This window comes from Haliaeetus leucocephalus, unplaced genomic scaffold, assembly GCF_000737465.1.
Source record: "Haliaeetus leucocephalus isolate CR32 unplaced genomic scaffold, Haliaeetus_leucocephalus-4.0 Scaffold196, whole genome shotgun sequence".
NCBI lineage: Eukaryota > Metazoa > Chordata > Aves > Accipitriformes > Accipitridae > Haliaeetus > Haliaeetus leucocephalus.
The window spans coordinates 747,111-766,338 of NW_010972632.1; the positions used below are offsets into that span (position 1 = coordinate 747,111).

A 19,228-nucleotide genomic window follows, 5' to 3' on the forward strand; every position below is an offset into this window, starting at 1 on the left:
CTGCACACAATTACCATCTCGGGATCTGCCCAAGCACTGGGACAGCATGAAAGAGGGAACAGACATGCCTGGCCATGCCTGCCTTAGCATGTTTCCCTGCACTACAGGTCTGATGATAGGAGTACAAACAGGCTGCAGCGAACATTCAGCAGATACTGAAATTGAGGTAATTTACCTTGGAGTCATAGCAGCCTGCAGGCACTGGAAAAGAAGGATTCAGGTCCTCCCGGCAGCAAATGGTGTTGCAAGGATTCCGTTCAGCATAAGGATCACGCTGGTAGTCTGGACAGAAATGTGGTGGAAAGGGAAGGAAGGAAGAAAACAAGTTAGTCCCCTCACAAAAAGCTGATGCAAAGTGCCCGAGCCACTAAGTGGGCTGGCAGAAACAGAGGTCTATCACATTGCTCTCATGCTCCTCTCCAGGTGCCAGCTAGAAGTCAGTGCTCAACACAGGACAGGAGTAGACAAGCTCCTAATCCAAGTCCATACAGCTATTTCTGCATCCCAGGGGCACTGCTGCCAACCTCTAACCACAAATATCTGCAACTGCACATGACAAGAGCTTGCAGGAACTCTGTCAGGAGAGAAAAGCAGAAGAGAAAGGGAAAGGGGGGAAAAGGGAAGGGAAAAGTGCAGTAGCAAGAGCCTTTTCCAGTTCTCGACTAAAGTAAGTAGCAAGGAGCAAAGCCTTCAAACACCCGTTGTAGTAGCTGCAAGCTAGGAGGGGAAGGTGGACAAGCCTCAACATCTATGAGCATGCTGCAACTCACAGCCCGAACAGTAGCAATACCCCACCCTGGGAGAGGCCTCCCAAACCCCAAGCCCAGTAATCAGCGTGCTCCTTATAACTGGGAATAAAAATATAGCATCTAAAGCTATCTGTACTTAGAGATGCACTTAGCCAGAAGTTAAGCTGGTTTTAATCCAGTTAAGGAGAACCCTGTCAGGAAAAAGCAGAGCAGAGCATTACCTACCAAAGATCATTTGCCAGAGCAGGGTAAAAAAAACTTGAAGTTCTACACTAAATTCTCTGGTCTGATCTGACCTAACTGTTGCTTAGGATTTAAGGCTTTCAAGATTGACAGACTGTAGATATATTAGGTATTAGCAGTCCACAGAGTCTCTTGAAGTGTCAGAAGCTCTCTGGAAAGGTCAAACAGCAGGTCCAAGGGACCTTATTCTAGCAGGAACCCAGTTTTGTTTCTGTAAGAGTAATTTTAGCCTGGCTTCCTACCTCAAAATTAAGCTTGTTATCTTTTTACTTTGTGTGTACTCTGCACCTAGGGTAATATAACTCTGACCCGTATGTGAGGCTGCAGCTTCCCACTATAATCCAAGAAATAAAAGTAACACTGCTTTATTAAGATCAGCTCTACAGTACATAAACATGTGTCTTACTGTTGTATCTCATGATGTACTTCATGCTTTCCAAGTTGGTCACCTTGCCCTGGTCTCGACGGAAGATTTTTGCTCTTGGAGCAAGCTCATAAGAGAAATCCATGCCATACTTCTCAACGTATGCCGTGTACCCACTGAGATTATAAATCTTTTCATGGAAAGGGATATTGTATGAAGGCCAGTAACCTGCCAGAAACAAAACCCAATCTGTTAATCACTTAAAAAAGCTGAACGCTCTTGCTTATATCAAAAAAGAAAAAGAAACTTTTTTCCATGCTGCATTGCCTTAACAGCATGTCAAGGAATAACACATCAAACTGGTCTGAACACAAGAAAATAAGGCAATAGTCACTGGCATGACCAGGGCTAACTCCCAGTGTAACACCGCTGGAGACTGTACCGAGGCAACCCGCCCCCAGATTTCTACCCTGAGGACTCATTCTGCGAAACAGCTGAGATCAGACTTGCAGGAGTCTGAGGCAAACATGCAGAACAGCCACAGCCCTCCTGCAGAGGTTTTCCTGCTCAGCCTCAGAGGAGTGTAAGATCATTTACCTCCACCAAACTTCCCAGCAAGAGGCTTCAAGTCACTCCCTTTTTCCCCTGCATTCCCCATCTCACCAAGGCAGAGGAATACACCATGCTGAGATGTCAGGGATGGACAGATACACACAAACACACATGGACCACAGAGCCAATAGGGGTGAACAGGAGGCAGGCCAGCAAAGAACCACACACACATGCTTTGTGCAGTGGTAGTTGGAAAGCTGTGGTTGCACGCAGTGATAAGGAAAGATGGGGGATAACTGCACGTTTGCCAGTATCTGCCTCTGACTGTTAAGTGATTGATCAGCAAAGCAGAGCCCTGCCCTAACTTTTCCAAGAGCAAGTGTGAATCCTGCAGTTTTGTTAACTCTAAAGAGCACAGTTACCAGCCAGAACTCCAGAGAGAGTTTTAGGTAGGTGACACACAAACTGCCTGAAACAAGACTAGTCTAGAAAGCAGAAAAGCTTGTAAAGAGCCCAGACACCATCCAGGTCAGGATCTGGGTACAGCAGGTCCTGAAAGGAATAAAAATAGATACCTATACCTTAAGAGTTTTTTTTTGGGGGGGGGTGTTTTTCTTTGGGTTTTTTTGTTTGTTTGTTTTGGGGTTTGGGATTCTTTTTGCAAGGCAGGCACCAAGGAGTGTTTAGGCAGAGAGTATATAACCTGAGCTAGTCCCAAGAACAGCACATTTTCAGGTTCTCTCCAAAGCACTAGAGTTTCTCTTGTCAGTGGGGAATGTTGCTTCTCAAATCACACACAACAGGATTTGGCTTAGAGATTTACTGTCTAGACACCAGTAAATGCAGTGTTGCATGTATTTACATCAGCCCAGCGCAACGTAAGGAGTCTGGCTGTAAGGTGCTCAAGAAAATGAACTGGGACTCACTGGGAGTGATAGAGAGAGATACAAACCAAACTTCCCAAAGGACAGATATGCAGACAGCATAAGCACTGGAATGCTGCCTGAGTGGAGGCCTTACCACCTTGGGTCCTGCCTAGCACACAGCAGATGGGGAATACCCTGTCTGCTGGCATTCGCTTATGTGACCTAGAGCCTACCTGAAGGAAACAGGCTGTGTATGTGGTGTGTTGTAATACAGGTGTCCTCCAGAAATAAACACACTTGCCAGCCTCTAACAACGCAGGCTGGAGGATACAGATACGTCAGCTTCCAAATCGGTAGGGTTTAGTTGTGATTCAAAAAGGTGCTATTGTCTCACATGAACGCAGTGCATACAGATGATCCCATTCCCCACCTGGAAAAACTTTTTGTTGCTAAAACGGAAGAAACTATTTCAAGGGCTGGTATTAAGCCAGTGAAACCTGCCTGTTAAGCCTGGCAGGGTGAACAGTAACAAAAACAAGTCAGAGATGCTCTAAGGTTGAAAAGGGGGTGAGGAAGACAACGTGAAGGCAGCAAAAATTCTCTGAAACAAAACGCCCTCCTCCTCTGCCCATCAGAGCAAGAGATCTCAGCAATATCAAGAGAGAGCAATGAGAAGATTAGATGTATGGTAGAAGAGACTGAGATCCTAGGTTCTGATCTGACGTGATGCTTTTGATGCTGAAATGGATGCACTACTTCCTCATCATCAGGAAATCTGAACTGCAGCCCACTCCTGTGCCCTGTCCCTATACTGGAGGCAGTACTGCTCTCCCTCAACTCCTCTAAAGGATTCCCGAGTTTTTTTGTCAGCATACAGAAAGCACCTTGACATCTTTGCCTGGAAAAGGCAGTGTAAGAGATTCCTGGTTTTTAGAACTCACCTGCACTGGCCTAAGACACAAGCTGACAGAAGCCATAAAAAAAAAAAAAAACAAAAAAAAAAACCAACCAAACACCAAAAAACCCCACAACTTTCTATTTTCAAACTCGTACAAGAAAATGCTCCCTTTTTCCTCAGATACAGGGCTTACTACAGCAATGCCTGTCTTTGTTCACCTGAGAACTCAATTCTCATTCTCTGTTGTTTCTAGGTTTATGCTCGGAAGAGACTTAAAAAAACAATGCTGGCACAAACTCGCTCTGACCAACCAGAGTGTTAGAAGTACATTACCTTTGGATACCAGCTACAAGGCAATTATGGAGTGTGCCAGGGTCAGGTACTCTACAAACACTTTAAGCCAGCACTGCTCTTGAGAAGGCAAACTTCCTTCACTTGGGCTGCTCTGAGCACCAGGGAACAGGGCAGGGGCCTCGATGGGACTTGTCTGGTGTCCTGTGTGGCATGGAGGAGTCCAAATCTGCTGCTTACAGGAGCAGTGCTGGCTTACAGCAGCTGAGGTCTTTAAGGTAGCACTCCTGCAGTGCTTAGTCCACCCTGTTTGCTGAGGGCTGCCCTTCTAATTTTTAAGCTACCACAGACTGACTGCTGCATTATCCAATACACATAAGGTGCATTTAGATACCTGGGAAAAGTCATACTGAAAATGTAAAATAATGTCACTTCTAATGAATGCTGCCACCTTCCAGAACAGAGCAACCACGAGATCTCGTAGGAGAATAAGTGGTCACGGTGTGCCCAAGCCCAGGGGTTGGTCTCAGTCCTACAGGGAATCCCAGAGCAGCTCGCTCTAATCACTGCTGAAAAGGTCCTCAGGGAACCCTCTAAGCCTGGCCAGTCTGCACAGGTGAGGCACTGCCATGATGTGGTTGCGTTGCTTCAAGCGCCAGAGCTAGAGAGGTCTCCATTAGCTATTTTTTGTCTGCACCACAATCCACAACACTGCACAGAGGAGCCCAAGGCATTTCACCATCTGAAGTACACACAAACACTGGAAGATAAGATGCAACAGCCTGCTTTCCTATCTTCAACAGATAAAGGAGCCAGAGAAGCATAAAGGGAGACACAAGAGATTTTTCCAAATTATCAGTGAGAAACATCTCATAAAGCCATATTGACATTGTGGCAATAAAATAAGCCAGAACCTTCTAAGGAGCCAGACACAAGGGAAAATTCCAAAGGAAAACAACCCCAGCTGCTAACATAAATGCATTTCTAGTCATTTTGATGATAAAGAACAATTCCTCAATTCACCTCCTGAGCACGTGATTGGAAGAGGAAGCAGAAAGCACCAGGCATGCACTTAGATTTGCGGAATGAGCTTAGGCTTTTGGATGCTGACAAAGTGTCTAGAAAATACTTGCAAATGAAACCTGCCATCAGGTGTTTTTCTTCACCTATATTTTTGTTTGCTTGTTTTCCATCAACTTGTTGCTAGTCTTGTTGGGGGATTAAGGAATCTTTTAAACAGCACATATTTATCAGATAACAGAGCTCCAGAAAAGTTCAGGAGCTGAATTTAACAGACAACTTCTCTCTTATTTAAAAGCTTATCTCCTTGTAGGGTGACCCACTCACCAAACATTTAAAGTAGCCCACAGCACCACAGTTATTTAGTACTGCTTCAAATAGACCTCACCTTTTTCCTCATGGGTCTCCAAGACAGGACAAAGTAATAAGAGAAAAAAAGAGCAGGAAAAAGAGAGAAAGAAAGAAGGTAAAGTCTATTTTTCCCTCCCCTGCTTCTGCCACAGCATACAGGAGAAATGAATACAACGTTATAGACCTGGCAACAGAGGGATTGCCATGGTTTAACCCCAGTGTCCTGGTTTCAGCTGGGATAGAGTTAATTGTCTTCCTAGTAGCTGGTACAGTGCTATGTTTTTGAGTTAGGTATGAGAAGAATGTTGATAACACACTGATGTTTTCAGTTGTTGCTAAGTAATGTTTAGTCTAAAGTCAAGGATTTTTCAGCTTCTCATGCCCAGCCAACAAGAAGGCTGGAGGGGCACAAGAAGTTGGGAGGGGACACAGCCAGGACAGCTGACCCAAACTGGCCAAGGGAATATTCCATACCATGTAACATCATGTCGAGTATATAAACTGGGGGGAGTGGGGCTGGGGGGATTGCTGCTTGGGGACTAACTGGGCATCAGTCAGTGGGTGGTGAGCAATTGCATTGTGCATCACTTGCATATTCCAATCCTTTTATAATTACTATTGCCATTTTGTTAGTGTTACCATTATTAGTTTCTTCTTTTCTGTTCTATTAAAACATTTTACTTCTTTTCCCGATTCTCTCCCCCATCCCACTGGAGGCGGGGGGGTAGTGAGTGAGCAGCTGTGTGGTGCTTAGTTGCTGGCTGGGGTTAAACCACAACACCCAGCCAGCAACTAGGCACTAGGCAGCCACTCACTCCTCCCCTGTTCCCAGTGGGCTGGGGAAGAGAATCAAAAAAAAAAACCAAACCCAAACTCATGGGTTGAGATAAGAATGATTTAATAACTAAAGTAAAATAAAATATACTACTAACAATAATAATAAAAGTAATGAAAAGGAATATAACAAAAAAAAACAAAAAAGAAAAAAACAAGCAAAAAAAAAACAACAAGAAAAGACAAGGAATGCACAATGCAATTGCTCACCACCCACTGACCAATGCCCGAGCAGCGATCCACCCCTCCCAGCCAACTACCCCCAGTTTATATACTGAGCATGACATCCTATGGTATGGAATATCCCTTTGGCTAGTTCAGGTCAGCTGTCCTGGCCACGGTCCCTCCCAGTTTCTTGAACACCTGCTTGCTGGCAGAGCATGGGAAACTGAAAAATCCTTGACTTATCCTACGTGTTACTTAGCAACAACTAAAACATCAGTGTGTTATCAACTTTATTCTCAGACTAAATCCAAAACACACTGTACCAGCTACTAAGAAGAAAATTAACTCTATACCAGCCAAAACCAGGACAGGGATGTTCACATAAAGCTTTCTAACTTGAAACTCAGCACTAGTGTTCAATAAACCTTTCCCAGGTACAAAGCACGATTGTCCATCAGCTGGCACAAAGAGATGGCTTTCCTAAGCCAGTAACTACTATAGGAGCCATTACCTTTCCGGAGAATATTTGTTTGATCAGAATACTCCACAAGGGTTGGGATCTGCTCAACAATGTACAATGCACCATCATCAAGGCTCTTCTGCAGCTTCACCCTCTTCAGGTCCAGCACCATGTACTGATTGTTGTAGGTCCCTAGCCACAAGAGCAAAGAGAGAGTTACATGTCCTGCCTGGGCAAGGAAAAGGGTACAAGGGGGAGAGGGAACACATCCTTTTTTCAAAGATTCATATGGAAGTGTACTTACCAGAGTTGCACTTCGAGAAGGTTTCTGCCCAAGTTTTGCCACTATCTGCCATCATGTTAGCAATACGGACCCTCTGCCAAGCTAACAGGGATTCAGGCACCACTTGCTTCATGAGGGTTTGGTTGAACACACTGTTGGTAGTCTGCAACATTACCAAGCCACTGCCTAGTATGTAAAAGTCATCCAGGGACACCAAAAAGCCTTAAACAGCAATAATACAAAATTTGTTATCTATGAGTTATATGAAAGGTTCACAAAGAACAAGACAGAGAGACAAGACAAGAGGATATGAATGAATCAATGTGTGTGTTTGAAATCAAACTGCACAAATATTAAAGATGAGGTGGTGAATTCTGCCAAGTTCTTTAAGGCCACCTGTCAGCACAGTTTCTCATTTGTCATGCTTTCAACACAGAACCTAATTCTTTGTCTAGAGCATTTGCTTCATGTTTGCATCCCAAGCTTGGAAGTTTTTCCTTCATATGTCAAGCTATGTCTTATTCTTATGCTGAGGATTACATACTGTAAGTGCCTAGTGAGTGTTTGTTTCCAAGAAATTCCTTTAAAAAAATACAACAAAGAAAACCAAAACAAAAGTACAAACTCCACAAAGAGATTTTCATCAACCAGTTTCAGTTTTAGATTTTTATTCTGTAAGGACAACAGGTATTCCTTTAAATTAATCCCTTCTGGACTAAAATCAAGGCTAGCAGAAAAATCTTCCTTCTAGTTTAATCTTTTCCAGCCTAACTATTCTTAAAAACATCTCCAAGAAATGGACACCTCTTAAATCATAAACCACATCCTGTACATGAGAGAAAGTTTTACCCACTCCTCTTTCTGACATGTTGTCATTGGGGTTTTTTATGCCTATCAATCAGCCCTGCAAACTCAACATAGTGATGGATCTCTGGGCAGGATTCCCTCCCAGGTTACATGCCAACAGAAGTACTAAGTCCAGTTGCAGATCCCATGCCAGGAGGTGGTATACAGAGCTGCAAAGGTCAGCTACAATGCCACGGATAGCATGGTGACTACTTACAAAGCAGAAATAATTTGACTTTGAGATTCCCCAGAAGATACAGGGCTGCCAAGTTGGGGAAGAAAGGTTAACTGAGCTCCTGATGGGGAAGTCATCCAGAACCTGCTCTCTTGCTAATGAGCTTTTAATGGTATCACTCTTCAAAGGGTACAAAATGCTAAAATGCTATGCAACAGTGTAATAGTTGAGTTCCACTATGATATCTTCTACAGCAAGCTTTATTAATGCACTCTGCAAACAAGCTAAGGTCAGCAACCTATGACAGCCAGAAAGACGACTCAGCTCTGCCTCCTATTCCTGGGTTTTCATCAAAAGGCAGACCTCCTTCAAGCAAAAGTAATGCTTAAGGGCTCTGTTTCAGCATGATTTCGTTAAAGTCTCAAGTTCTCAAATCAGAACCAATCCAGGAAAATATACTTTGTGGTCAACTGTTCTCTAAAAATATGTCAGTATAGAACAGACAAAGAACCCTGGCAGCTTATGGTTCCTTGTATTTTATACTTGGAGACAGAAAAAGTGTCAATAAATTATGTACATCAACAGCGAGGTTCTCTCTCAAATAAGTAAAGACAAGAAGAGAAACACTCTAAACTTGGCTCTGCCAATCTATTTTATACAAAGATATGGGATACTCCAGCAATAAACTGTTGTGTACCAAGTCAAGTGCTTGCCCAAACAGAGCAAATTCCCATGCGGATGCCAATGCTAAGTGCCCTACTTCAAAACAAACTGAATAGTTTTTCCTTCTTTTCCAATCAACAGCTTAGATAAAACAGAAAAACTCAACTCAAAGCAAGTGTCAACACAAGGGATAATGCTGAATTAACTGAAGTTTGAACTCTGTAATTCAAATAAATTGCAAAGCTCAGCCAAGCTGAAAACAAGGGGATTTCCTTCTGGGCCTTAGTATTTACCAAGTTTTATCCTGCAATGTTTTATAATACAGTGTGCCCTCCATGATACACTATTACCAGCCTAATTATTCTGAGACAACATTTACCATTTTGACTTCAAGCACCCCTGAAACAAAGGGAAGTTAAAAGACATAGAACAGGGGAAAGAGATCCACAAAAATAAAACCTGGGTGAAGCCTAGAGATATCAGCAGATATTTGGTGTCCTCTTGTGTCATTCTTGTCTTTTTATGTATGAGGATCTGTTTTAATTAAAAATGCTTTTTATGTCAACTGTTATTTCACTGTACAGTTCACCTATTTTTTCTGTAAACCCATCTCCCATTTTTGTCAGCAAATCTCAACCAATTCCGCCCCCCCTCCCTGCAATGAACCTGATTCTTCCTATATAGAAACAAGCAAAAGCACTTCTGATTGCATCTTCTGGGTCTGAGCCATTTAGATTGAGTTTCCAATCACCACTGGAAAACTGAAGTTTTCAGAGTCTCAAGTTTCATTCATCATGACAATATTAATCAGCCAAGCAAAGCAAAATATTTTTATAAATCTGAGCCACAGTGTTCTCCAGAGAGTCAGCACACCAAAGACAATGTGGGGGGTAACACGTTCCTGGCAACTCTTGCTCCTAGAGAGGTAGGCTGCTGCTTTCTGAACCAGACAGCACAGCTTTTTTGGTGTTTTAGAAGGTCGTTGTGCTCAGTCAGGCATAGGAAGGGTCACTATTACACGCTAGAAGTCAGAGACATGAGGTCTAGCCATCACTTCATAGGGATGAGAGTTATCTCCCAGCTGAGATGCTTGATGCTCTGGGCTATAAACACACTTGACAATAGGAAAGGAGATGCCTTCTCTGTATTAGCTTTCTTAATGCCATCAGCAGATGCTTCTCATGCCAAGACTGAACTCCTGCCAGCTGCCTGCCTTCCACTTGCAGACCTCTCCTAGGCACTAAGAAATAGCACATCCCACACTATAGCTCTGGCCTGTCATCTCCAAAGTGCATCAGACACTTTTCCTCTGCTTCCCTACAGGTTTTAGACAGATGTTGGAGGGAGCAGGGAAGCAAGAAATGGTCTGGCAATACTTCATGAGCAAGCTGGTCCCCTGAATACAAGGGCTACCACCCTTTCCATGTTTCCTTTCTCCTAGCTCTTGCTCAGACTGTGGGGAAGGATAATGCTGCACTTTCTGATCCTGCGCTAACACCTGTTTACGTCAAAACAAAGGACACATGTCACTTCTCTCTCCTGCCACAGCAACACATGTATAGCCATCCATCAAGACAACTTGTGCCATCCTGTTCCCATGTCATAGCCCATCTCAACCAAGCAAGATCCCAACAGCAGACCAGAGGAACAAAGGAGGCAGTAAACTTCTCAACTGTTTTGCTTAAAGAGCTAAAACCAGAGTAACATAGTTAACAAGACTGTGGCTCAGCCCAGAGAAAGCAGGTCACTACCCAAACCAGAGTGCTTGCATCCAAATGGTAGACTCTCTTTCTTAAATGCGGTTCAAAACTAACTGTTCAATAAGAGGTCCATCCAAACAGACAGAAATCTTGGGAGACGCTGTTCAAGAAAAAGTGCAAATTTCATCAGTTAATTGGGCTCATTTGTTTGAATGCCTCAATGGGACAGTGTATAGCAGTGACTGTGGGGGGGGCTTTTTCTCTGATCTTACTAAGTATGTCCTGCAAAACACAGTACCTACCTAGTCGCTGTCATCACATTTCTTACCCCCCTAAATGAGCATAGCTTCATTCAACATTTGTGAGCAACTGTAACGTGTCTGTACAATTTAAGTTCTCTCTGCTGTGCATGGATTCACCAACCACATTAAGTATTTATGTCCAGAGCTTGAACAAGACACTTAAGTCAGGGGTGCCCAAGCATTATGCTCAGAGACATTCCTCGTTTCCAGAGGTTCACAGAGCTGTCATGCATGCAGCTCTGCACAGATGCTTTCAACAGAAGAGAAAGCTAAGACTATGAGCGGAGTTCAACTGAGGATTAGGATTAGTGTGGAAGTGAGCAGCAAGTGGCTAAATCATTCTGCAAAAGCAGAGATTATTACTACCATTCATTTCCACTTGACTGTGCCTCTGCAGCACTACTGTTGCTCTGAAAGGGACAAAGCAGCAAAGTGGGGACATGCTGTAACAGTGGACATTTGAGCATGCTGGCAGGAATATGGGGAACTGCTGGGGAAGCTGGGATGGACTCTGCAGTTCCTGCCTGTCCTCCTACCTGCTCAGACACAGCAGAATCAAGTAAGCATGAGGCCCACTAGCTGTATCATAATGCACACACTGACATGCATCATGGTTAGTGACTAATCTTTATATCCTTTGAGTCACAACAAATATTAATTTTTGCAGTGTAGTAGCCCATCTTTTGAAATTCAGTAAATAAACAAACAATCTGGACAATTTTACTCTGTGACCCCAGGAGAAATCAGGGAGTTGGCACATTCCTTCTGAGGAGGCAAATGACTCCTTCATGCTTTTCTGACACAGCTTTTGGACAGCAGAAGAGTTTTACTTCATATCCAATCTACTGGATGACAGAAATCTTTTAATTACTCACTTAGGTGTCACTGAAGGCCTGGAAGGACACCTGTCTCTTAATGCTCTTTGTTTCCTCCAAAAGTCAATACTGCTATGTACATCAGGATCATGTTACTATTCAGGAGAGCTTACTAGCTTAGCCTTTCTTACTGGTTCTTAGTGTCTATCAGGACAGAGAATAGGAGTGAGAACTTGCATGCAGGGAGAAGTTACAGTTGTCAAGATGAACCATAGGCAGGACCTGCAGATTCCTTGGTCAGATGCCCTAAAAATAGAAGGCTTCATCTCATCACAACACGGAGCAAAGGAATTTGGCAGTTCCCTCCTTCCTCTGTGATGTCCCTAGATCATTACCAAGCCAGTGCTTTAGAGCCTACTCATCCCCTGGAAAGCTGCAAGTTTGTGAACTACACCCACAGCTAATGCAATTTGCTGTAGTCAATGGATTATGCCTGCCTAGTGCTTGTGATAGTATCCTGTAATTAGGCAGCCAGCGAGTACACTTTGCATACCACAGGTGTCTCACACTTCACTGTAGCCATGGGAACTATGTTTTGCAACAGTTCTAACTCAGTTTTGTTGGTAGAAGTACACCTTACCACATCACTATATCAGAGTCTACCTGGCACAAGCAAGCTTTTAAACGAGCCATCTCTGCAAACCTCAACAGTCTCAGGGAAGCACACTGGAATTTTGTACACTTTTGAACAGACCCTGAGCATTTTAGCGTAGTAGTAGCTGATTTTCAGGTACCCTCCCATACAGCACACTTTATCAGTCTCATCAAAACAGAAGACTTGCATTTCACTTTACACAAAGAATCCACAAAAGGAACAATCCAGAGACATCACCATAGACAACCACCAAAAATAAAATAATAAATGCTCTGCATGGCTGATCCTGATCCCCAGTTTTGAATCCGCAGCACAAGGCAGCATGCAACAGTTGTGAAACAGCCACGTTCTCCTGAAGGATAGTACTAGTATTTCTATATACTAGCATATAGAACTAGTATTTCTATATACTATATACTCTCAACAGTAATTCTGCTGAGATATACGAGATCCAGAATAACCTTCTGTATGTTCATGTGATGAACAGAGCTGAGAGAGAAACCTTGGCTTTCTACCATGTTACACAGGCTTGGCAAAATTCCTTGCAATGAGCGAGCAAAATTCGTCCAAGGGAATCAGAGATAGCCCAAGCTCTTGAAAGGCTGTACGCTTAACAGGCATTCACCAGAATACCTCTGTTCCTCAGTCAAAGCAAAAATCTCAGTCATTGGAAGATGCTGCCTTCCTGAGGGTCACTGAGGAGTGTCAGAAACCCACAGAAAAAGACTTGCTTTCAACATGAAATGAATGCAACTGCTTTTCAAAACAGTTTCCCAGTCACAGTCTCAGGAGTCCCTGCCATGAAGGACCCTTGCCTTTGTAGTAAGGCAAGCACAGTAATTGAACAAAGCACATTTTGAAATCATCAACCACCAAAATTTCATCAGAATGAGACAGTCTCCTATGGCACATACTTCGCTTTACAATGTTTATGAAGATTCTTGAGTGTTTGGGTATTTTTTAATTTGAAATTCACCTTTAAAAACTTGCACAATGCTAACTCACTCTTAAGAGTGTTAGATTTGCTTTGGTTTTTCATGTTCACTTTCCTTGGTGCTACTCTAGCAAGAGTACATATTTTACCACTTAAACATTAACTGCTGGCAATTTCTAACATTCTTCCAGGAAACTTGAGAATATCATATGGTCCCTAATATTCCCAAGGGAGATTTTAAATATTCTGGCTGGCTATATTACTAATACATGAAATAAGAATAAAAAAAATACTCCACTCCGTAACACCTTATAGACAAGCTGGAAGAGGGCAGGGGGACCAAACAAAAAAACTGAAGGTTTGCTAACCCAACACCAAAGAAGTCAATACAATTTCACATGGCTAGTGTTTGATAGTCTCTAATAATCCCATTACAGCACGAGTCATGCCACAAAACTGTTATTACCAAACATGCAAATGCTATAGGCAAGGTGAGGAGTTCAACAGTTGATATGACTGCAGACTACACAAGCAGAATTCAAAGCAGCATGTTTGTGCCAGAGGTAGAATATTTAACTAGTACTATTCAGAGCACTTAAGGTGATTAATCAACAACAAAAGACAATGACAACAACAACATCATGTTCAAGCTAGAAAACTGAAGACTACATTTTGGCCTCTCAGTGGCTAAAAGTTTTAAGGTAGATTGAAGTCAGTGCTTGTTGAGCTATCATCCTTTTTATAGGCAAGACATCTGCAAGACAGTAAAGGTGGTCCGTGCCATCTTGGATATCTACGTTGTTTTGGTTTTCTTTACCTTACCTGGGTAACTGCTGAATGAGACACGGCTGGTGGTAGTGTCTGGATCAACTATGTTGAAGTTCCAATGCTTATATATTCTCAGTGTGGCTGCATATGTAAACCAGCTAGAATGGGCAAAATATATATTCTCATATCCAGGTAGAACCTGGAAAACAGAAGCAGAAAGATGAATAATTTCAGACCCTACTATACTCTGCATGTTTTGTACTTGACAGAAACTGGGAGGACAACTTGTTTCGAGTAGTTTGATTAATTGCATTGTTCAAGAAGGAGCAGATTCTTGTGCTTTTAACTGTGTACTTAACAATGAATTTCTGAAACCTCTGGAAAGAATTCTTGCCCATGTGTTGTTTTCAAATAATTACTTGTTATTTTTCAAAATGAAACAGCTTAGGGTTTTTTGGGACACCGGCATCACATAGTATGTTTTGTTTCCCCAGTTTCCTCTTGAATACTTGTATTTACACACTCAAATCAGCTCTCTGCAAACATATCCAACATTAACTTAGAACGTGCTGTTTCTCTGAAAATGCCTCTGGGTGACTTTAAAGTACAGAAGCAAATGCAAGTAAATTCAATTTGAAAATGGAAATATACATTATGATAGTACATCTTTTCAAAGTATTTCACTGGTTCTAAGATTTGTTGTTAGCTCAGAAACCTCTTGCTGTAGGCAAATCCTTGAATGAATGCTTCTCAATTTAAGGTGAATATTGTTGCTCTCAGATACATGGATTCTCCGTATGCTGACTAGATCCTTGATAATTTTAACTGAAAAATTTAATTGCCACCACGATGTATCAGACACTTATCTTAAAAGCGTTTTTTCTGTCATTACTCCCACTGGAAAGCTGTTCCAGAGTATCACTATTAACACTTAGAAAACATCAGCCACTTGCACCCATTTGTTCTTGTGCTAGCACTGTCCTTTAGTTTAAGCAATCCTCTTCCCTTTCTCCCTGCTTATTTGCCGAGTGTATTTGTAGACGTTTGCGATACTCCCTTTCAGACTTCACTTGGCCAGGTGAAACAAGTTACTCTTCTAGTCTCCTCTCCATGGTAGTTCCCCATTCCCTAGTAATTCTAGTAGCTTTTCATTGTCAGTCTCTGTGGTTGTTTTGGTTTGGTTTTTCCCTGCCCTTGAACACGAGTGAGAAAAACTGGACCCAAAATCCTATAGAGGCACAAATGACAACTGCATAAAAGCACCTTAATTGACAGGAGTCTCTTTAAGCACACGCAACATAAACACTGAAGACTCCAGAAACGCAGACTCATGACACTACAAATCAACACAGTCACTGGAGATTAAGTTCTTTGTGCTCACCTTAATGAGTGCAGAGCAGTGACCCATATCCCACTGATATTTCCCATGGTTTCCTGGCTCCACATTGCATTGTCCACTCCGTGCAGAATACTCAAATAATGCAGGAATGAGGTCCAACAGGTCTCCAACTGCATTCAGAAACTGGACATCAAAGATGCTCAGTGGCTGAGGAAAGGGAGAAACGACCACAAAAAGCACTTTCAGACAGAGAAGCGTCAAGTCAGTCTCAGCTGTTAAAATTTTTCTTATGCTCTCAAAGGAAGCTCTTGGATGGCCTATGAAATACCTGCTCACAAGGCCCAGATGCTCAAACTCAGTGTGGCGTGAGACACCTAGGCATCTTTACAGGTCTGGCCCTTGTAGTGGCATTAGCAATGCTAACTGATGAAACTTTTGTGTGTCTTAGCAGGCTCACTGGTATGCTGTTTGCAGTTACTGTTATGCTGGGGTAATAGTAAGATTTAGATCTTTTTTTGTTTATCTAGATGTCTTTGAAAAGCCTTACATTAACAAACACTCTTGGGAGTTTTCAGATTTTTTATAAAGACTGCAATTTAAGACATCCTCAGGACTGAGGAGGAGGAAACAAATCAGGGAAGCAAGATACGTTAACAATACTAATCACGTACGGAACTAGCTGAAGAAAGGAAGTCAGTCAAAGGGCACTCCGCTATGTGCTTTCAAAAACCCCTTACAGTTGGAGCTAGCCAGGGTTAACTACACAGCTCATTGTGCAACATGGTCTTCAGAACCTTCTCTTAATTTGCCTCTTCAAAAATAAGAGCTTAACAGTGATCTAACCCCAACCTTCAAAGACCGTTTTCTAAATCTTTCCTGTTCCTGCTTGCACCATGCCTTTAGTTAAGGCAAGGCTTAAGGAAAAGAAGTCAGAACACATATCACTGTAGGGCTATGAACAGTAATTTTAGAATGCATAATCATATAGTAAAGAAACACATTGCTTGCAATATAAATCACTAGTATTATTAAACCGTATAGCTGATCTCTCTACAAACCCCAATAAAGGGTAGACAATGACATGGAAGAAATAAACAGCGCCAAATCCATTGATTTTTTATTCAGAAGGCTGAATTCTGTGTTATCCTTCTGCTGTTCTGGCAGAGAGAATAACCAGCAGGAAAACCAAAACCAATGTAAACTCTAGGCCATATATCGCAGGGGAAAGAGTTGAACCTTCCCACAATGCTTACCAAGACAAGTGAAAGAAATAAGCCATTCTCACAACTAAAATCATGCATCACAGAAGGCCCTAACAGAAGCTATAGTTTAAGGAAGAAATCCAAAGCAAACCTTCATATATGTTACATTCCTTTAGCTCATCATGTTTTTGCTGTAAGGACCCAAACAGGGAGCAGCAAAGGCCACAACTGACAAACATCAAGAGATGTATCTTTGGATAGTTTTAAGCAACTCAGTGGTATGAATCATTTACAAACCAGTCCCAACAACTGCTATCTCACTGGAATCCATATAGAGATATTTGGCACTGTTTCACCACAATTCTTCCCCATCTAGCTGCACTCAAAGGTCTGCAAGCACACTACACAATGAGGACAAGCTGTTTTCCAATGTTCGATTTACACAGGCATTACTGTACAGTACCAGGAGGGGAGCAAAGAGGATTGCATACGAGAATGCTCGGCCAGCCCTGAGACATTTTAAATGTACTTGCCATCCATTTGCTAGCACTCCGTATTCTCCTCCATAAAGCCTGCCTTCATTGCAACATTTACAGGTAGCTACACTGATACTGCTGCAGCATCACTTGGAATTGCCTGTGTATTTTAAAAAAGTTTCACATTTCTGTGCTATCTTACAGTCATTTCAAGTCAAAAATTCAGTAACTACTAGAAAATCCATTCAAGCTAGAAAAAAGGTGCCAAGCAAGGAAGCTATCAGAACTATACTCACAGAAAGGTTGCCAAAAAACAGGAGGAAAAACCCACTCAAACAAAGAAGCAAAGGTTATGTAAATTCCTAGGGCTCCACTGGGTGAGATTAGGCTGCCAGCTCCCAAAGCCAGCCAAAATATCAGAGAAGTAAAAGAGGAACTAGGTTTTTAAGCACCCACTAGGGTTCTGTTTTCATTCCCCTTCAGAGGGGCAAGCAAATTTTGTTCCAGTTCATTTCCAAGAATTCATTACTGTGCTTGCACAAACCTGGTTTTGTGTTTAAGATTTTCTGATGCTCTGTGACATCACACAAGCACATTGCACAGAGCTTCTCTGGAGTCTCAGTAAAATAATGCATTCACACAGGAGACTCAGGTGTCTGCAATGCAGGCCAAATCTAGGAATTTCAGGAGTGGCCTGAGGCATCTGCCACAAGGTCGAGCACCCCACTTGGGGATTTCCAAGATACATGGAGAAATCTTCTCGATGAGGAGTTAATCAGGGTCCACTAGCAAAAATTAGACAAAAAAGTGTGCATTATAAGAAGTGTATAACATAGGGCATATTACAATCTTTTGTAATCACCTTCCCCCATCTCTCACAGCAATGTCAGGAAAACTCTTTGCATGCATGGTTTACATCCTGAAGAAGAGTGAATGAACAAGCTAAATTGACAAGCAAAGAGGTGGTATAGCCACAACAAAAGTCCCTTTGCTAGAATGTGTGGCTCCTCTAGGGTACCATCCTGAATAATCAAAAAAAAAAAAAATCAAATTGAGTTTCAATTATATCAGCTGTAAGGAGAAATAAACTTAGAAAGGGTAGCAGATAGGAGACAACCAACCTTAAAGGCTTGTCTACAGGGACATTAAAATAGACAAGTTACTCTGTAACAATTGTTTTCCAGTAACTTCCCCATGCGTGAGCATTCTCAATACAAAATAAGGAAGTACAAATAGAGAGCTGTCCTAGAATCATTGTAGTATTTAAAACTCTGCCACCTCCTTATTCAAGAGTAATTTCCCTATGTAGACAAGCCCAGGATTAATCACGGCGTTGGTAGAGCATTAGGCAGATGAAAAGGCTTAATGTTCTTTGAGTGCCCCTCCTTCAGAAATTGTCTTAACAAAAGGGCTGGGTTTGTTTACTGGATATAAAATGTTGCTAAACCAGATGGAATAATGTCACACTTTAACATGAAAATGTATTCAGATTTTGACATCATTCTTAATGATACCTGTAAATATCAAATTCAAAATACAGCAGTTTACAATATACATTGCCTTCATGTAGGTCTTAATGGAAGCACCTACCTAAAATAGCCCTGCTGGAAACCGGACTCCATGCAATTAAAAAAAAAGTTTAGAACAGTACACCACAAAACATTTGCTTCATATATATAGGAATAAAAAAAAAATTTACTAGTATTACTATCAAACAGTTCAGAGTTCAAACCAAATTTTCTTTCTGTAGTAAGGCTCAGTTATTTGTGGCAGACACAATGGTTCCATAACATTCAAGTGAATTACACCTGAAGTTTAAGGGAGAGAAGAAAAATGGAACATTTCAGAGTGACCTGTGTGCACATAATCCAACTCTCATTTAAGCACTATGTGGATTTGGCATAGCTTCAAACTACCATGCATGGTACAGAACAACGGAAAGTCTGATCTTTTCACTTGTGTTCCTCAAGTAAGTGCACATCAACTAATCCACCAAAATGTAAAACTCCAACCGCTTGGAAGTTTGAAAAGCTATGTGTAGCGCTGATAAGAAACCTTGACACATGAAATATGTAAAATTAAAAGCAGATTAGCTATTGAAACAGCTTGTTTCCATTCTCCTGAAAAGGAAACAATTTTATTCAACTTTGCCACAGACTTTGTAAACACAGTTTCTTTTCTCCATCCCCTTTAGATCTTTTGGCCTACCCTTGTCAACCAATCCACTTCTCAGTATTCAGGAGAGCACTTGGTCCATTCATTGGGGGGGGGGGGGGA

The 19,228-nt window shown here is 42.0% G+C and overlaps 1 protein-coding gene across 1 annotated transcript in view; it reads right to left on the reverse strand.

Moving 5' to 3' along the window:
• Positions 1 to 19,228, reverse strand: part of PLBD1 (phospholipase B domain containing 1) — a 41,867-nt gene that overhangs the window by 1,912 nt on the left and 20,727 nt on the right. Inside the window, exons 6-11 of the mRNA XM_010565860.1 lie at positions 15,316 to 15,480; positions 13,989 to 14,133; positions 7,098 to 7,298; positions 6,845 to 6,985; positions 1,399 to 1,584; positions 176 to 282 (exon numbers count right to left, since the gene is read on the reverse strand). Coding sequence (XP_010564162.1) covers positions 176 to 282; positions 1,399 to 1,584; positions 6,845 to 6,985; positions 7,098 to 7,298; positions 13,989 to 14,133; positions 15,316 to 15,480 — 945 coding nt within the window. The remainder of the gene's footprint in view (positions 1 to 175; positions 283 to 1,398; positions 1,585 to 6,844; positions 6,986 to 7,097; positions 7,299 to 13,988; positions 14,134 to 15,315; positions 15,481 to 19,228) is intronic.